General features: G+C 35.9%; 1 protein-coding gene across 9 annotated transcripts in view; it reads left to right on the top strand.

The window, feature by feature from the left end:
* Nucleotides 1-17,829, top strand: part of MBNL2 (muscleblind like splicing regulator 2) — a 167,572-nt gene extending 149,743 nt beyond the window's left edge. For all 9 annotated transcript variants that reach the window (XM_037800522.1, XM_037800517.1, XM_037800519.1 and 6 more), the window contains one exon: nucleotides 17,364-17,829. In XM_037800522.1, the coding sequence (XP_037656450.1) occupies nucleotides 17,364-17,378 (15 nt within the window). In that variant the 3' untranslated portion in view covers nucleotides 17,379-17,829. The remainder of the gene's footprint in view (nucleotides 1-17,363) is intronic.
* The last annotated feature ends 459 nt before the right edge of the window (nucleotides 17,830-18,288 follow it).

Below are 18,288 nucleotides of genomic sequence, written 5' to 3'. Positions count from 1 at the left end.
AATTAGCTAACAGTGTATCATATACACATATAGTAATCTTCTATTATTAGAATACTAGATAAATCAGAAAATCCCATATCCCAGACATGCCTGATAAAATTTACTATATGTGATAATCAATTTCTGCAGTATCTTCTTAAAAAAATATAATAATACATGTAACCAAATTCATATATCATGGTTTGTCTGGCCTGCTATAAATTACTAAAGAGAGAAGAGAGAAGCTTAAAAGCATCATACTTTACTTTTTCCTCACACAACTTCAAAGCTATTTGTATATAGGTTCTTGCACATATAAGTAAACCTATACTTATCAAGAAATCTAGAGAGGTAAGGTCATATTTTACTTCATCACTCATCTCAAAAAGAGTTTATAAAACATCCATTATTCAATGCCAGCTGTCTTGACTATATTCAGGCAAATGTAAGAGGCATTAAACATTCCCCAATATTCACCACTTGACCCATTTGGGGGCTTGTATTTGTTTCACAAGAAAAATTTCAGTTCTGCCAGGCCCCAGTGTGGGAGGAGTGAGCTCCTGTCAGATCTCTCTCCTGAAATACACGGTAAAGTGGCTGGCCTCCACGTATGGATCATCAAACTGTGAAACACTCCCATGTTTTGCTGGTTCCTGGGAACAGATTATAGAAAACAGCTGGACCCCAAGTATGTTGTGCTCCAAAAAGCAGAGACAGCAACTGTCAGAATCTAGCCCTTGTAAATAGTACTCTGGGCTGAGACATCTATCACAGCATTAGACTGCTGAAATTGTTGAGCAGATTTTAGCTTTTTGTTTATATTCTTGCTATAGAAAGGGGTTCAGTGTCTGCAGTGGATCGCGTTCCTTCAAATGAGGCAGAATGGGCACATTAAATATTTTGTCTAGGAAAGAGACTGGAGTGAGGGGATGGGCGGAGGGCTGGAGAAGGGGAGAAAGGAGACTGGTGTCTCTACAAGTGAAAAACAAAGGAACAAACAAAACTATAAAAATGGTGGTATTCGTATTCAGTTACCATCACTGGTTAAAGCCCCTTAGCAATCTGAGTTTAAATTCCATGGTGCGATGTGGCTATAGCTTTGGAATCCTGACTTTCTTGTGTGGTCAAATAAACACCAAAAAAGATGTGATAGAGGGGTGGGGGAATATTCTGTCTGTCTTAGGTAGATATCTATGATAGCCATATAGAAGTGGATTATTTTTTTCTCTCCGGGATATAGAAAATAAGAAAACAATAGTCTTTTTATTTTCCTGCTTCAGAAGCAAATGCTTTGCAGGACTACCATGAGGTTTAATTAATAGATACATTTGCAGATTCTCCAAGGAAACGCTAAGTTATGTAGATGTTGTAATCTAGTACTTGTTCATTTTTCATGAATAATTTACACCTAATGGTGAGAAACTTGGGTAGAATTCTTTTGTATATAGCACCTAAAGACATAATATCAGTTCCAATTTTGTGCAACTGAAGAGAAAATGTCAAGGGTACTTAAGTGGAACTTCACTGCCTAGTGGATTGTCCTACTTATTATCTCAAATCTCATCCTCTTTTGCATTTTGATGGAATTTGGGGGGAATCTTTTTAGATTGACAAGTCATTCCCAGTAGTATTTTGTTTTTGTTGATGGTAATAAAATCATGCTATTTTTCTAATTTTAGGTTTTCTCTTTTGAGGGGACTGAATATATACTTCATCCTTTATGAGGGTTTATTTCCAGCTGCTGATTTTAAAGAAAGAGACTTAGCTGAAATGTGCATGAATTCAGATTCATTTTCAAGGGTTCAAAGAAAAACAAGGTCTCATTCTTAATAAAAGTTGCTGTGGATGGAGTAAAATTTCAATTCATAAGCATTTGTTCTACACAGGTTCTGCCACTGCTGCCTGCTTCTTGCACGGCTACCTACGTGTTTGGGGAAGTCGCCAGCCTTTTTGTGTGGGTGGCTGGGGAGGCGAGGTGTGTGTCTACCTTTGTCCCTTTTCACTGCTTCCTGATCTGAAGGAGGGACACCACAGAACCTGTCTGTGTCTCAGCTTATCAGATTTGATGCCACCTCTGAGTTTCCCCAGCGTAGCAAAGACAGATTGGCATAAGTTCTGGGCTCTCAGCCCTTCCTAGCATTCCAGGCCACATGGCTGGAGGCAATGACTTCCCAGGTCAGGCCTGAATGAGTCTGCTGATCATTCTAGAAGCCACTAGTTTGGAGAGGTGCTAAAGAGACTTAGGGAGTTTAATGCCTGGTCAGAGAGGTGAGAAACAATCAGAGAATGTCACAAAATTGTCTTATAAAAAAATGTTGCTGCAATGGGAGTAAGCTCATGGCAAGGCCTTATCCCTAAAATGGTTGGGGAGGTGGGTCTTTAGGGAAGTGTAGGAATTACACAAATAATTAACAGGAAAGGTTGGCCCTGACACCATGACTACTTTGAAATTTAAGGAGTGGAGATGGTAGTGGAGTAAGGAGAAGAAGGAACTAACCTATAAATGTACTAACATTTTACTTTACATTTGTTATCACATTTAACCCTATGAGATGGATACTATTTTCCCTCCTTTACATGTAAAGAAATCAAGGTTCAGAGGGGTTAAACTACCTGCTCAAGGTCACAGTTCTAAGACGTAATAGAGCTTGCATTTGACCTCAAATCTGTCTGAGCCTAAAGTCCATGCTTCTCTTCTTATCCTACATCCTTCCCCTTAGCACATGTGGCTTAGAAAGAAATTTCAGAATCAGCTTGGACTTGACCCTATGATAGAAACAGAGCAGCTACTATTAGGTCAAATCTAAAGAATGGGAACACTGTGGCTCCTGTGGGCTAAATGGCTTGCTTTAGGCCACATTGCCTTGAGGGGGAGACACCAAGGCGAGGGAAGGTGAGGAAGCATTTGCGCAGTATTAGGAAATGCAGTGGAGTTGGTCAGAAGTAGCTTGGTTACTAGGGCCTTGAGTGGCAGAATGAGGACAGGACAGTGAAATGATGTTAAATGAGAGGTTGCAAGGACTTATCTACTGAAAGTAAGTAGATAAGAGGTGGGATAGTCTGAATGCAGGATACCGATAAGAAACTACTTCATCAGTGAAATGATGATAAAATCAGGATGGAGAGAAAAGAGCAAATCTAGAAAGAAAAAAAAAAAGGTGAATAATTAAGAATCAGAAAAAGGCAGGGAGTATCTGTGGATTTCAGCACCTTCCTTCTCCTGCCACATCAGCCCTCCTACAAGACATCTCACCCACTTGACTTTCATAAAAAGAAGGGCTCTTGTCTACACATCTTAACTTTTATTTGAATTATAAAGGACAAATTTGTTGACTGGTTTTTTCTGACTTAGGTTTATGAAAAACTGTAGCTATTCTAGCATTTAGACTCCATCACACCTCAGCATCAGTTATAATATACTGGGGCTTTCGGCCTGTTTGTTTTACTTTGAGTTATCAAATTATATTGTTCTTATTGTTACTCCCTTTGCTCTGGAATATTCAAAGATCTCAGAGCATACACCGATAAGCTTCCTATAATCAAATACAGACACTTCACTATTCACCAAAATGCCTTTCTGGAAACAGCATCATTAAACTGATCATTGTAAAATGTCACCCTTTTCCCAATATTAACAGTTACATCAGGCGTTACATGTCTGATCCAAAACCTGCATCAACTGAATCATAAATATGAAGGGCAATAAGTCATAAGAGCATATTTACCACAATCATGCCATACCTTACAATGACATGAGATAAGGAAAATTTTGATCCAAGTTACATTATCAATGGGAACAGGAGCTCAGGTCAGTGAGGTGGCTTTCCCAAGTTACATAAATAATAGGAAAACTAAGACTAGAACCCAGGCTATCTGGGGCCTACCTAGACTAGTACATTTTCCCTTTTACCATACTGCCATTCTTAGAAAGTGCTTTACATTATCATTTAGGGGATCCCGAAGTACTACAGAGTATACAAACAGCGCAAACATAACTCAGGCAACTATCCTTTATTAAGCACTTACCATGTGCCAGACATTGCATTAAGTCTTTTATATGAATTATCTCATTAAAACCCAAAAGGGCCCTGTAAAGGATTATTATCTCCAATACACAAATGAAAAAACTGCAGTTTAGAGACGCTAGATAACTTGCCCAAATGGCAAAAATAGATTCAGAATCTTCCCTGAGCTCTTAATCTTGCATTTTGCTACATGAGTGAATTTTATTGAGAAAGACCTAGAGCTGTTAAGTGACTTCCTTAAAGGTACATAAGGGATTAGAAACTCAGTCTCCCAACACCATACTTAGCTCTCTTTTCCCTCTGTTAAACCACAATCTAGTTTTAACATGCCATCTACATATTTTTGAACACTTAAGAGCTTTGCTTACCTGCTTAGAATTTAGAAAAGTGTTTGAGGAATCAAAAAGATGCCCATGGAGACAAAAACTAAATAACAAATAGGGTGGGATGGGGCGGGGGGGGTGGTTTGGGTGTTCTTTTTTTACTTTTATTTTTTATTCTTATTCTGCTTTCTGATGTAAGGAAAATGTTCAGAAATAGATTGTGATGACTGCATAACTATACGATCATACTGTGAACAGTTGATTGTACACCATGGATGATTGTATGGTATGTGAATATATTTTAATAAAACTGTATTAAAAAAATACAATGAACACATAAAAAAAAAGATGCTCATGGAAATTGGACATGATGCCGCCTTTTTCTCTAAATATTTTTTGTGTAATAATTTCTGAACTACTTCATTAATCATTCTTTCAATATTTGTCACTGTTGTACTGAAATAACCGAAAGGGCCAGAGAACCACTTTGGTTATGAGTATTCAAAGACGGTATTTCTTGAATCAATTCTGGTTTTTCACAGCTTTTTCTTTGCCTTTCTGTAACCCTGCAACATTAAGGATAGCATTCTTTTCTTTAAGGAAAGAAGTTTAAAAAGGGGGAATCTAATGAGTGTTTAAAGAATGAGATGGAAAAATCCATTGTATTCATTGTATTCTTTTGCCTTGGACAAAAGTGTTTGAGTTGCTTCCTTTTGATTAGCCCCCTAACGTAAGCTAGCAAGTTTCCCTTTTTTTATTGCTGCTTATTTAGGATCTATGTGGGAAGAGGTGAAGGCTTGAGAACTGAAGTACGGATGTTTATTAGTCAAGATTGGGTGCACAAAAGTGTCCATAAATAATCATTTGCACTAAACACAGTGATCTAAGAATTATTAGTAAATACTAGTCAAAATATTCATGTTTCGTGGCTTAGACTTGGAAATTAAAATAGGTGAAAAACTGCCATATAATAATAGTGGCATTTATTATATGCTTACTACCACCAGACACTTATTAAATACATAATCTAATCCTTACAACAAACAACCTATGAGTTAGGAACAATTTTTAATTCCCATTGTAGAGATGAAGAATACTAAGAATAAAAGATGTTAAATAATTTACCCACATTAACACACCTGTTAAGCCTAGAAGCAGGGTTTGAACCATGTCTAGCTTTAAAGAATGTGAGATCCTAGCTTTCATGGGATGCTAACTTTCCACTGCAGTGGAGACTGATCATCATGTGCTGATGGCTATTCATGCTTTTAGAATAAAAGAAGGTTTTAGTTAGAAAAATGATTAATATGAATTGACAGTCAAGATTTTAATGAATAAATCAGAGAAATATAGCCTATATTTGGTCATCATTGACAGGCTAGGATATACATATACAGAAAGGGAAGTAAGTGCATTTGACAATTTTAAAAATGTTAATCTTATCAAAACCAAGTTTCATTCCAATGTATATGAACTGAAACCAAATTTCATTTAGCATTATGAATCTTAAAATAAATAGACTAAGGGAAGGAGAAATCAACAGTTATCAAAAGCCATTATTATATAACAGGCACTTTATAACATTATTTCATTTAATATTCAACATCACTGTGAAATGCCTTACCTATTTTATTGGTAAGAGCAAAGCAATTTGCTTAAGGTTCAAATGGCTAGGCAGTTTCAGAACTCAGATCTGCCTTCCTCCAAGTCCTGTTCTTTTCTGACTCCACCATATTTGACTTAGATTTGAGTTTATGGTCAATGTAGTATTGGGATAAACCTCTTTATATCCTTCCTCTTAAAAACTTGTAAAGACTGAGTTTAACTATTGGTTTAAAACATTTTAACCATTTAAGAATAACATTCTAATATAATCAAACTTTTTAAGGTCAATGTCCAATGTCAGAAATGGTCTAAAAATATTATTGGTGGATAAGATAGACAACTGAATTAAAATTTCAATCCAATCAATAAGAGCTAGAAAACAAAGGAAAGAGGGCACCATTTTACCTTTCTCAATGTGGTGACCTGGTAGATAACTTCTGACTGTAAAGAATCTGGTAAGTAGAATCCTTTCATCCAGGACTCTTACTTTTTATTCTTTTAACAACAAAAATTTAAAAAGAGAAAGATACTATTTTCCTGCACTGTCCCCAAAGAACCTAACGTTCTTATCAACCTCAGGTCAGTTCACCATCACTAGCTGAGAAAGAGTATTTTGGACAACCTAAAGGAGTAGGTGAGTAAGAAGCAACTAAAAAGGTTATTTTAGTTGTAAGTAAAATAATACAGGTAAATTATACAGTGAGCTAAGGATTTTAATGATGATTTAGGTGTGCAAACAGAAAGAGCCAGGGACTCCACTTTGAAGCCAAAAATGGGGAAAATAAAAGGAATAGGGAGAAAGAAAAAGAAGGGAGGAAGGGATTAAGAATTAGCAAGAAAGATGTCTAATGTACCTATGTGCTTATTTTATTAAGTCTTATAGCATAAAATTATTGTCTACATTAAAAATTCTTTATTGTTGCTGTGTTTCACTTTAAAAGTTCTATTTTCATAAGATGGGTAACTGCAAATGTTTAAACCGTGTCTGTTAGAAGATGGATCTATTCTGAGATGCCAAGCCATAGCAAAAGCCCATTGTTTACTCAGTGGCAATGTCTTTTCATATATTTTTCAACACATGTTGTCAAGAGCCTACCATGTGCCACGTACAACTTGGGGCTCTGGGAATATAGGAGAGAACAAAACAGTTCCTACTCTCATGGATTTTATATAGTGAGAGGGACAGGCAATAGACAAGCATACAGGTGATTACAGTTAAAGTCATTATCGTATGATAATGATCATCTCAAAATGTAAAGTGGTGATGCGGAAAGAATGGGGATAGCCACTTAGCTTTAAGGGAGAACAGTTAGTAATAAAGGAATAAAAGAGAATATTGGATTCTCCTTCTTAACACGTTTTTCTCCTTTGGTTTCCATTTTGCCATCTATAATAACAGGATATTTTGGTTCTTCCTGGGGAGTTATTGGGAGGACAGATGGTAACCTGGCTTAACTACACAGCATACTGCAGAGGTGCACATTGATACAAACAGAATAAGAAACTGAGGCTCAGAAAGTTCACAAAACTGTTTAGTAGAAAATACAAGGCTCCTGAAATCCACTCCACGGCTGTTTTTTATTTTTCCTTTACACCCTGATTTCACACAGGATTGAGTGGCTTTGTTCATTTCTCTCCCTCTTTCTCTCTTTCTCTTTCTCCCTGTCTTTCACTGTCTCTCTCTCTCTCTCACACACACACACATATCACACACACCCCACAAAGAACTAAAATGTTAAAAAAAAATCTATTTTTGACAGAAAATCTGTCAACGACAGTGTCATCCCACCAATTTCAGAAACGCGCAAGGTGATTACAATACACAGAGACATACTTCCATATCCAGTATAAAACATTAATCTTAGTGTTCTTTTTACTGAATTTTAGCATTTGGTTGCTCTTCTGCCTTTAGTGTCTTAAAAGCCAGTTCTTAGCAGGCTGAATTATATATTCTGCTCCACTGTTAAATGGCTACTGGGCCAAAATGTGCCCAGGATTCTAAGTCTAACATAATGGTAGTGGATACAAAAGCATGGCATTGAGCAGAATTGGGGACTTTATGTTAAATGCAATCAGATCTTGTTTCTGTGATGTTTCTTGGCCTAAATCTTAATTATTACTGAGAGCAAAATGCAAAAATTGAAAAAAGCAGGTATAAGTGAATGTTTTTGAAATTTCTTTTCAGTTGAAGCATAAGCTATTTTTTAAGGTATTTAAAAAATAAACCAAAAGTTTTCTTAGGTTCTACTTTCATGTCCAGGGGTCATCTTCAGTGAAAGCCTCATATGTGAGCAGCCTATTTAATACCAGTTATCCTACACACCTTGCTATAAATATTCCAAACATTTTAGAATATTTTCTTAAATAATGCCTCTAGTGTGGGCCAAATATTATACTGCTTCTTGATACAGCAGAAAATTTCAACATTCTTTAATATAGAAACAGTCCCTAATTTTAAAAATGTTTGTTCAAAATTCCCTCAGTCACTTGATTTGCAACTCAAAGAATTTTCCAGTGGAAACAGGGATGGACTTGGTGGTTAGGTACCCTGGTTAACCTACAATAGTTTATTTAACCCATGATGTCACTCAAGAATGTTATTGTGCTAATAGCAGGGTACAGGTCAAATACTATGTACACAGAAGTTTCTATGTCCTTAGGATTTAGGAAAGATGACAAAAGCAATTTCCTAATCCAGACCCCCAGATGGCCATGTGATAAAAATTCCTTCACCTTCTCCATCTCCCCAAGGCAAAGGAGCTATAAACCATGGTGAATTCCATGACTGGAATTTTAGTTGGGAAAGGTCTGTGGAAAAGGAATGGGAAGTATGGTGTAAAGTCAAGAATGTCAGGCATATACAGGAAGATAAAAGCTGGGACCTGCTCCTGGGTAGTCACCAAGCCTATTCACACCATATTCCTTCTTTCTTATTTCTTATTTCTCTTGGATTCTATGGCTTGGTCTGCCTACTTCGTTTTTTTTTTTTTTTTTTTTTTAATGGCTATTTTGTATTCCTTCCAATTTAGGGTTCTTTTCTTTTGCTTTATCTTCTCTGTAACCTGCTGTTGAACAAACCTGGTCTCATAACTCCTCTCTTTCTGAATAAACACTCAATACTCTTGTATGTGCTTTTGTTTTAAATACTTTTATAATATCAAGGGAAGGTACCAGGGAGAAAAAGTCTCGCTCATATCCCTTCACCTCCTTCTTCATTTATATCCTGTATGAGAAAACAAGTCACTCTTGGACGACATTTGGATTTTTACATCATCAGAGAACTAGGTCCCCATCTCAGTGTGAAAGCAATGCAAATTATCCTCTGAATTTCCTTGGGGGTGTTGAAATGAAAGGTCTGGGGTGGAGAAAGGGATCCTAACTCAGCTTGAGCACAAAGGGCTTCCGATTCTTCTTGCTTCCCTTCGTTTTCATGGATGGGCCAGCCTTGCCACCACCACCACCCCCCACACCTTTGAAGGTCAGGAAGAAGATGCATGGAAGGTTAAGAGTTCCCAGTACTATCTGAAGGAGTAACAATAATGGAAGGAAGCAGACTTCCACTGAACATGGAACATTTTGGGTAATGGGTCTTCTGAGGGGATAATTTTGCCTAAAGCAAGTAAGTCAGAGTTTCCCTGAATAGTTAAATCCGAAGATTTTATTGCCCCAACTGACTACTATGGTGATAGAAAGAATTTTTTTAAAAAGCTATATAGTTATTTCACTTGAATGTTATCTGGTAAAACATTTCTTTTTTTGTTTTTTGCAATGAATTATATCTGGTCTGAATATATACAGATATTTTTAGGATATACTGCCTGACAAAAAGTCACTCTTGAATGATATTTGCAGTAGATCAACTGAGGACCAGATTCTCATTTCATCACAAAAGCAAAATAAATTATCCTTGTAATTACAATAGGCTGAGTCTGGGGTGGATCAAGCTTACTGCAATGCTCCCAAGAATATAGATTTTTACACCGCTGGCTGACATGTAATCATTTGGGGATGGAATCTTATTCAGATCAAGAATTTCCATTCACATGGATTTTGTCCAGATAATCTAAATTAGCAATGTGAATTCTGGTCAGTAATCTTCAATAAGGCCATTGTTATGGCTTTTCGTGGAAAAACTCAATTATTAGTTTTTTCAAATAATAATTTCTCATATATTAGAAAGTCTATCTGAAAAACTTTTAATCAAATATAACAAAGCAGAAAATATCAGGAAAAAAGGAGTCATCAACAAAATCTGTCATTGAAAATAGATATATTAGAGTTTTGAATGTAAAATTTCTATTAATGTTAGAGGACAAAACAATAATCCTGACTAAACTATTCTTTAAGGCACTGCTAAATACTGTGGTGTTCCAACCAATCTGAGGTTGCTCTTCTCAAGAATGAAGCTGACTGTCATGTTTTAGAATTTTCTCCCAGAACCCCAGTATATGATGATAGCCTTGGAAATCTTTTCTGTACAAATAAAACACATCTTAAAAACATGTCAAATATGGGAGAAGACACTGCCCTCTTTTAGAACAATACCTTCAAAAAACAATGACTAAGACCATTTTTCGAAGTGTCTTTATATATACTATTAATTATCTCCAAACTTTCTATACAATTAAAGTTTATAAATAGCCATGTAATAGATGATTTGTTTCATTTTTTTCAATGAAACAAATGAAAATGTTCATTTATTAGTGTGTATAATTACGATTGCTTTAATAAATTACTTTATATCTGGCATCTTATGTTCATCAAAGGACCAAAGACTTTTGCTTTTGACTTCAGTAGTCCATACTATGATTAAGTATAGAATCATATTGCAGCCAAAAATGTACAAATGTCCCTCTGCCTTTGATCAGTTTGCTTCAACCAAAATACTTCAGAGTTTTGCTTTTCAGAAAAGATCAGGGACTTTTAAATAGTAGTGGCTGTCATGCAGAACAGGAATGGAGCATTAGGGAAAAGAAGGAAAAAATATCAAACAGTGGAAAAGCTGTGCCAGTGGAGGGAGGCATGCCAATGGAGGGTAGTAAGAAGAACATGTGTGAGAATAAGAAGAAAGCTATGAATGACGAAAAACAGAGACTGGGATGGTGAGCAACAGGCGAGCCTCCGTAGCTTGATTTTTTTTTTAGGAAATTCCATCCAATTTTCTATTTTTAAATTAATAGTAAATTTGTTTAAGGATATTGACCCATCCTTTTTCATTGCTTCTGAGGTAACAGGATATTGTAACCAAGGAAAAAGATTTCCAAGAAATCTACGAAGTCTAGAAGTTTTCTTCAGGTGTAATTTTAATTTATGTTCTGTGCTTCCCTACTCTGTTAGTGATTCTGCTCCCAGCCTAGGATAATTTATCTTTTATCTAAGTGTAAAAGGGGATCAGAGTGGGATGGGGAAGAGTGCTTAGTATACTTGGATATTCCTGAATCTTTGTCTTGAAGTGGTGCAGAAATAGATCTTGTCCAAGGGGGTTTCTTTTCCTGCCACCATTGCCATCTCATCTGTCCATGAGTGGTCTCTTGGTCTTCTTTTGATGTCCTCATTGTGGCATTGTGTCTTCAGTGAATTCCTATTTATTCATCTATAGTCATCTATTCATGCAACCAACAATTAAGTGACTCTCATATGTCCCAGCCCTATTTAGACACTAGGGATATAAAAATGGATGAGATAGTCCCCCTGCCCTTAGGAGGCTCAGTTTTACTGTGCATCCAGTTAATGTACCAGCCCTACAAGGAAATGCCTTCTTCAACTTCCTGGATAGGGATATCAAGTTCCATTGAGTTTCCTTCAGAGTTCAGCAAGGCCACACAAGTATTTATAAGGTATTTTATCTACCTCTCCAAACTCAGCATTACAAAGATAGTATTTAATGGCATTTCACAGGAGGATTTAACTGAAAGCATCCATTATTATTCTTTTCTAATTATTTTGTGGTTTGGAATCATAGGAACAGTTGATCTTTTCACTGAAATGTTTTTCCTATCAATTAAGCAATAAGAGTTCATAAGGAATTTAATATTGAACTAACATTTAAAAAGATGACTCATCTAACTTCCCTGAATCTTTGCAATGAACTTTTACATAAGAAGTATGAACATTTCTGCAAGTTATTTAGAAGCTCAGAATTTCTGAAATTATTTATATGTACAGTTCCTGGAAAACAACCAAAAGGTAGAACCTCAGAAAGTATTAATACATGGTAGCTCTGAGGCACTAAGGAAATCCTGCATTGGTTTGTATTATTTTGCACCCTCTTGCATGAGAACCAGTTAGTTCCCTGTTGAGTTCATGATGCTGATGAGTTCAAGTTCAGTGTTTCAGCCTCTGCACAGACTATTTTAAACCAAGTGTATTTCTAACCCTGGGGCAGCTCTTTTTCAAGTACACACCAATGGTGAGGGGGTAAGAATTACTCAACCTAAATCCATCATCATTATGATGGAAGAGACAAGGCAGCATGCATATTTTATAACTGGTGAATCAGTCAAGTATTTTCTTTTTAAGTAGAGGGTTACTGTTGGTCAAATACCCTTTTCCTTTGAGTGGAAGCCAAATGCCTGAAAGTTACAGAATTAATTCTCCACTAGACCCTATCTCCTACTCCCTCCCACCCACACAATTGCTGCTTCCGGTGATAATGCTACGGGTTTAGCTGATCCCCTACTCAGGAAGCCAACCATCCAGATGTACTGGATAACTCCTCCTAGAAAGTCAGGCTCAAAGAGGACACAAACCAGCAGCTCCTGGCTGAATTCAGCCAAGGTATACTTGGCCCCCATGGAGTTGTTTTTTATAATGTGAAGGTGTTGCTAGATTTCCAGCTTCTTTTGAAATGGAATTGGCTGGAGGTGAGTAGCTGCTGCTCCATCCTATTTAGACAAGCTCCCTTCTGTCTGAACTTCACTTATTTACTTTTCCTGCCTGGCCCCAACAGGTTTAGTATTTAGGCAGTACCTGACCAGTCCACCTTTTAGTAAGTTTGACTGCTACTGCACTACAAGTCAATGGTAAGCACTTCATGGAGGATACAGAGATTACTAAATGGCTGCTTGTAACAACACATCTTGAGAAAACGACCCATTTGATGATCATGGTTTGTCTTCAATAAATAAATATGAGACTAATTGTGTACTGGATTCATATGAGGGTAACTTAAGGAGACATATTGAACAGAATCGTCAGATTCGTAAATCCGATCATCTTGGGAGACAGTTTTAATTCACTTAGTATGATTTCTTTTGCTTACTGGTAAGTAGACTTTATTGCAGCCAACAGATATTTTTGCATCACAGATACTCTTGTTACAACTAGAGAGCCCACTAAAGATTCATGAAAGCACTGATATCAAGGGTGTCTTTGTTTTAAAAACAGAATTACAGATTTTGTGGGCATCAGCTATTCTTATTTTTGTGTCTTTCTTTAGTGGAAAAAAGGAATTGAAAGTAGTGCTTTCAGTTTAGGATTTTGATTTGCCCTATTATATTGGCTAGAATCTTATTTTAATAAGTTAGCCTCCCTCATATGTCATGGTTTTCTATTATATAATATAATACTTATTGAGGGGAATAGTCTATCGGGGAGATGAATAGAAACATATCCTGTTCAATATAATTGATTTCTTTCGTATCATTTTAGTTTGCCAAAGTTTCTCAGAAGTAAAGCAGTATAATTGTGGTTGAGTAGGGTGTTCTGTTGCCATAAATAGATGTGTTTGTAATATCTATCTGGTGAAGGCTTGGGGCAGGTTGTGGTTGGCTACCCAGGCACAGACGTCCTGAGGACAGACCCAGCAATCCCACAAGTTCCTCAGCAATTTCTATGCATCTGGAGCCCCACTGCTTTCTCCCATCTACAGCTCCAGGCTCCATTTGCTCTAGATTTCACTTATAGCCTTACCCTTTTCCTGATTTTCAAACTCCCAGGGATTCTTCTGACCACCTTCCCCAGCTGGCACCAGAGCAGGTATATACATGGTTTTTTTAATTACTGACTCCCCTGGTTCCATTTCAGACTGTCACACATCCTAGAGAGGATTCCCACGCCAGGGAGCAGAATGAGCTAACATCTCTAAGCTCATGTTAGCTTTTGCAAGAACTCTTAACAGTATGCAAACCAGTTAAAATGGTTTGTGTCATCTTTTCTATGTCTGCAAAGTGTGACTAGCAATACTGACCTAGATCATGAGCCTCTGATAAAAATTTCTCAGAGCATCCTCTAAAATCAAGGATATATACAGATTAATATTAATATCACAGCAACAACAGCAGTAATGCTTTAGAGAGGGTACTTTAAGGGGACACAAGGTAGTAGCTATTTCTCTGACATATATACACTGGCAGACCTCATGAGAGTTTGAATTGCCCCTTCCAAGAAAGCATGGGTTTTAGTCCTTGGAGACTGAGTAAGGAACTTTGAATATCAGCCTCAGCTTTGACCAAGTGCAATACAGGAAACAAGTCACTGACAGTCGGTCTGTCAAGATCAGCTTTGTGAACCATATTTTAATTAACCTCTTTTTAAAAAGGACAAGCTCAGGGTTAGGGTTTTTCAGTATCTGATTTTTAGCACAATTCAGGTGCAAGTATAAGCCTGTTTTAAGAATGCATGCTTTGTACCTATATTGAAATATTCAGGCCCATTCTGAAGTTTTTGATCCTCTTGATCATAAAAATGACAAATTAAGATTGAATAAGTTTATATATATATAACATGTTTTATATATCCATACATAATTAGTATGAAAGAAAATCTCTGAGGAAAGGTGCCAGTGAAACACACAAGATGTAACTATTCTCTTACTAAATAGCATAGTATATCTTATGTTTCTTTGGTTTTAATTAAAAACAGAATCTGATTTTTTAAAAAGTCGTATAAAAACTAGATAGAAGATCCCTCTTTCCACCAAAACAGCTGCATCTCTACCACCCACCCTTCTTCTTCCCACCCCTCCCCCACTTGGCTCTCCTCTCCTCCTCCCTCCAGCAATATCCTGTGAGTGATCCTACCCTCCCCTGGGGCCCAGGGACCTGTAATGTCATGTCTTCTAACATCAAAAGTAGGAATCAAATGGACAGTAGTTAAATAAGAAGTACTCAAGCAAGTAATTAAGAAATTGGCAACTGTTCTTCGTCTGGATTTCCATTATGTCTATTTTTCCAGGATATATTTCACCCCAGTGTAAACTTAATTTAGACTCTACCAGTGACCCGCAAGCTATATTTCTCAGTAAAAAAATTAATGATCAGAAAACATTTTAAAGAGAAATGCTGCCACCAAAAGCATTAAAAGGAGAAACATCCAAAGTTTTCCTACCCTTTAGATCAAATCTCTCGAACCTCTTCAAGTTCATATGAAGCTGCTAAGAGTACAATTCAGTTTTTATATCACATATATAGTCCACAACATAGCCGAACACAGACCAAGGTATAGCCAGCCACTTTTCTAGTCTACATGCCAGACAGTAGTACCAGCTGAGAGTTCAATAGTACCAGAGATAGTTTTTATTTATGGCTTCATTGATATAAAACATAATGGGTAGGCTGGGCAAAGGGAAAAGCAGTCTGGGTGAGTCTCTCTTGGGCTTTTAGTTACTTCAAGGTTGATCAACAGTCCGTTTATAACCTGGGTGTTGTACATGTCTCTCTGTCAAATACTGGTCCAAAACATTGTTGTAACTAATTTCTATAATGCAGATTTGTCCATTTCTATGCTTTCTGTACAATGATTTCATTCCAGTTGGTTAGGAATTTCATTCTTTATGGTATTTTAGTTTCATTTAATAAACAGGAATGTAAATATATTCTAAAATATATATTATTATACATCTGTTTGAGAAATTATAAGATTTTTCCACAAATATTTTAGAGATATGATTGCTAAAGTAGAATAAAGAAGAAAAGTCACAATTTGATGTCCTGGGGCACATTCTTATATGGAAACCTTTTGGATAGTATTGAAGCTCAGGGATGAAATAGAATAATCCCTATTTAATAATCAAATACCTAAATATAAAAATGACTGTATAATCTGACCATTTGGAGAATTTGAATATTACCTATTTGCACTGAGTAGTCAAAGACACTATGAGAGTATCTGCATATAAATCATTACATCATATTGTTATTTTTATTCATATCTATCAGTACACAAGATAAGGAATTCACTTTTTCCCAATTAATTTTATATCCTTAGGAATTTAAAAAACAATGGATGATCTTATTATAGGAAATTTTGAGTTTCCATTTAGAATAAATATTTAATATAAATATGTTCTTCCTTTGTTTTTATCAATTCTATACACATCTGTATGTTTCAATAACATAAAAAGATACACGTTTATTCATGGGGGAAACTGTGTACTAAAACTGTTTTTTATAAACTTATGGGAACATGCAATGAAAGAGAAAATACCCATGTTTATAAATTTTAACATAATGGAATAACAAAGTTTACTTGTAGAAATGAGACTTTTATTAGGTAGTTGAATCCCAGGGTGCAGGGATATTAACAGGCCCTCACTATAAAGAATTTTTGCAGGTTATTTCCAATACAAAGATTTTTTGGCTCTTTAATAAACATTTTGTTTACTGGTTACACAAAGTTTGGTCAAAGCCATTGCTCAAAAATAAAGATTTTTTTTTGCTAAAATATATTAAAAGCTTGGGCTTTTAAGCTGACTTTTAAGGGACTGGTCACACAGGGCAGACTCCCTCCCTTTTGCAAAAGTATGGAGCTGGAAGTGAAATTAGAGATCAAAGTTTAGTTTTAACTATGCTTTCTGTTTCGTTAGAAGTATTTTGAATGCTTTATTAGAATATTATCCTTTTTTCCCTTTTAATATGGGCCATTTAATTGTTTTCTGAATTTGAAACTGTTGTTATATCTTGGAAATAAAATTACTTTTGATGGTGGGAATTTTAGATGCAAGGTAACAGATAAGTAACATTTAATTTATTTGACTTATTTTTAAATGCTTTACAAGCAACTTTACAGACAAATTTTCAAGTATGAACTAATTCTCTGATAAGACTTCCCAATCACCTTAGCAAATAATTAATTGAATAATAACGTGAACATATAATACAGATATATGAAGCAAAACTAAAAAAAAAAAAATGAAAAAAGAAATTGAGGTCTAAAAACATTTTATGCCCTCATATATTCCATCACAGTTTTACAGAAAATAGTGTGCATTTGAATCATCATTCTTCACAGTGGCCAAATAGCAGAAGTGGTTAAGTGTAAAATTTTATAGCACAAAGGGTAGGGATGGTGCAAAATTATAAATGCATCAAAATTATGAGAAATTGAAGAAAATACCTATTTTCAAGTGTCTATTTTCAAAGAGTTAAACTTAAAATCATTATTTTCCCTCACAGAAGGATGTCTAAATCATGTTTGTCTTTTTGTTTAACAGATAATCCTGAAATAATCAACAGAAATGGAATGGAATGCCAAGAATCTGCATTGAGAATAACTAAACATTGTTACTGTACATACTATCCTGTTTCCTCCTCAATAGAATTGCCACAAACTGCATGCTAAATAAAGATTTAGTTTTCCTGGACAGACCACAAACTCTAAGAAGCTAGCACTGCTATATCATATATGAGTATTAAATATGGTATGCTTAGTATATTCCAACCTAAGATAGTTAACTACCTGATACCAGCTGTGATGTTTAAAGACATAAAGGGTAAAGTTTACTTTTAAAAGTTCAACAAACATGGTTTCTGTCCAAGGAATATTGTCTTATCTCCGTAGCTATAGCTGATGCTGAAAGTCCAACCAATGTACTCATTTAGACAGAATATCTCAAATTTAGCAATAAAAAATTAGCATTATTTAAAAAAAAAAAAAAAAAAAAAAAAAACTATTCCAAGGACAGGTTCAATTCTAACTACAATTACTATCATTTCATTTACCCACTGGATTAAAGGGTATGTTTCACTTCTTGACAAGATGAATGCTGCAGCAAAGAAAAGAAGTGAAGTAAAATGGATACCTGTCCTACAGGTCTAAAATTTGAATGGGAATTCAAGCACAAGTACTGGGGACACATCAAAGTGTGGTATTTGGTTTGCCTGGAGATGCCGCATTGAATCATGTGATTGTAGAGTAACATTAATAGATTGAAAAAGAAACTTTGCACGGTATGAGCTTCATACCCCACCAAACAAAGTCCTTGAAGGGTATTATTTTACAAGTATATTTTAAAGTTGTTTATAAGAGAGACTTTGTAGAAGTGCCTAGATTTTGCCAGACTTCATCCAGCTTGACAAGAACGAGGGCCCATGCCAACAGTCTAATCTAAGGGATTAGTCTTTCAAACTCACCATCCG

The sequence above is a fragment of the Choloepus didactylus genome, chromosome 12 (genome assembly GCF_015220235.1).
Source record: "Choloepus didactylus isolate mChoDid1 chromosome 12, mChoDid1.pri, whole genome shotgun sequence".
Lineage (NCBI taxonomy): Eukaryota > Metazoa > Chordata > Mammalia > Pilosa > Megalonychidae > Choloepus > Choloepus didactylus.
Note: the sequence above shows the minus strand (reverse complement) of the source record. Positions and strands in the feature narration are given on the sequence as shown.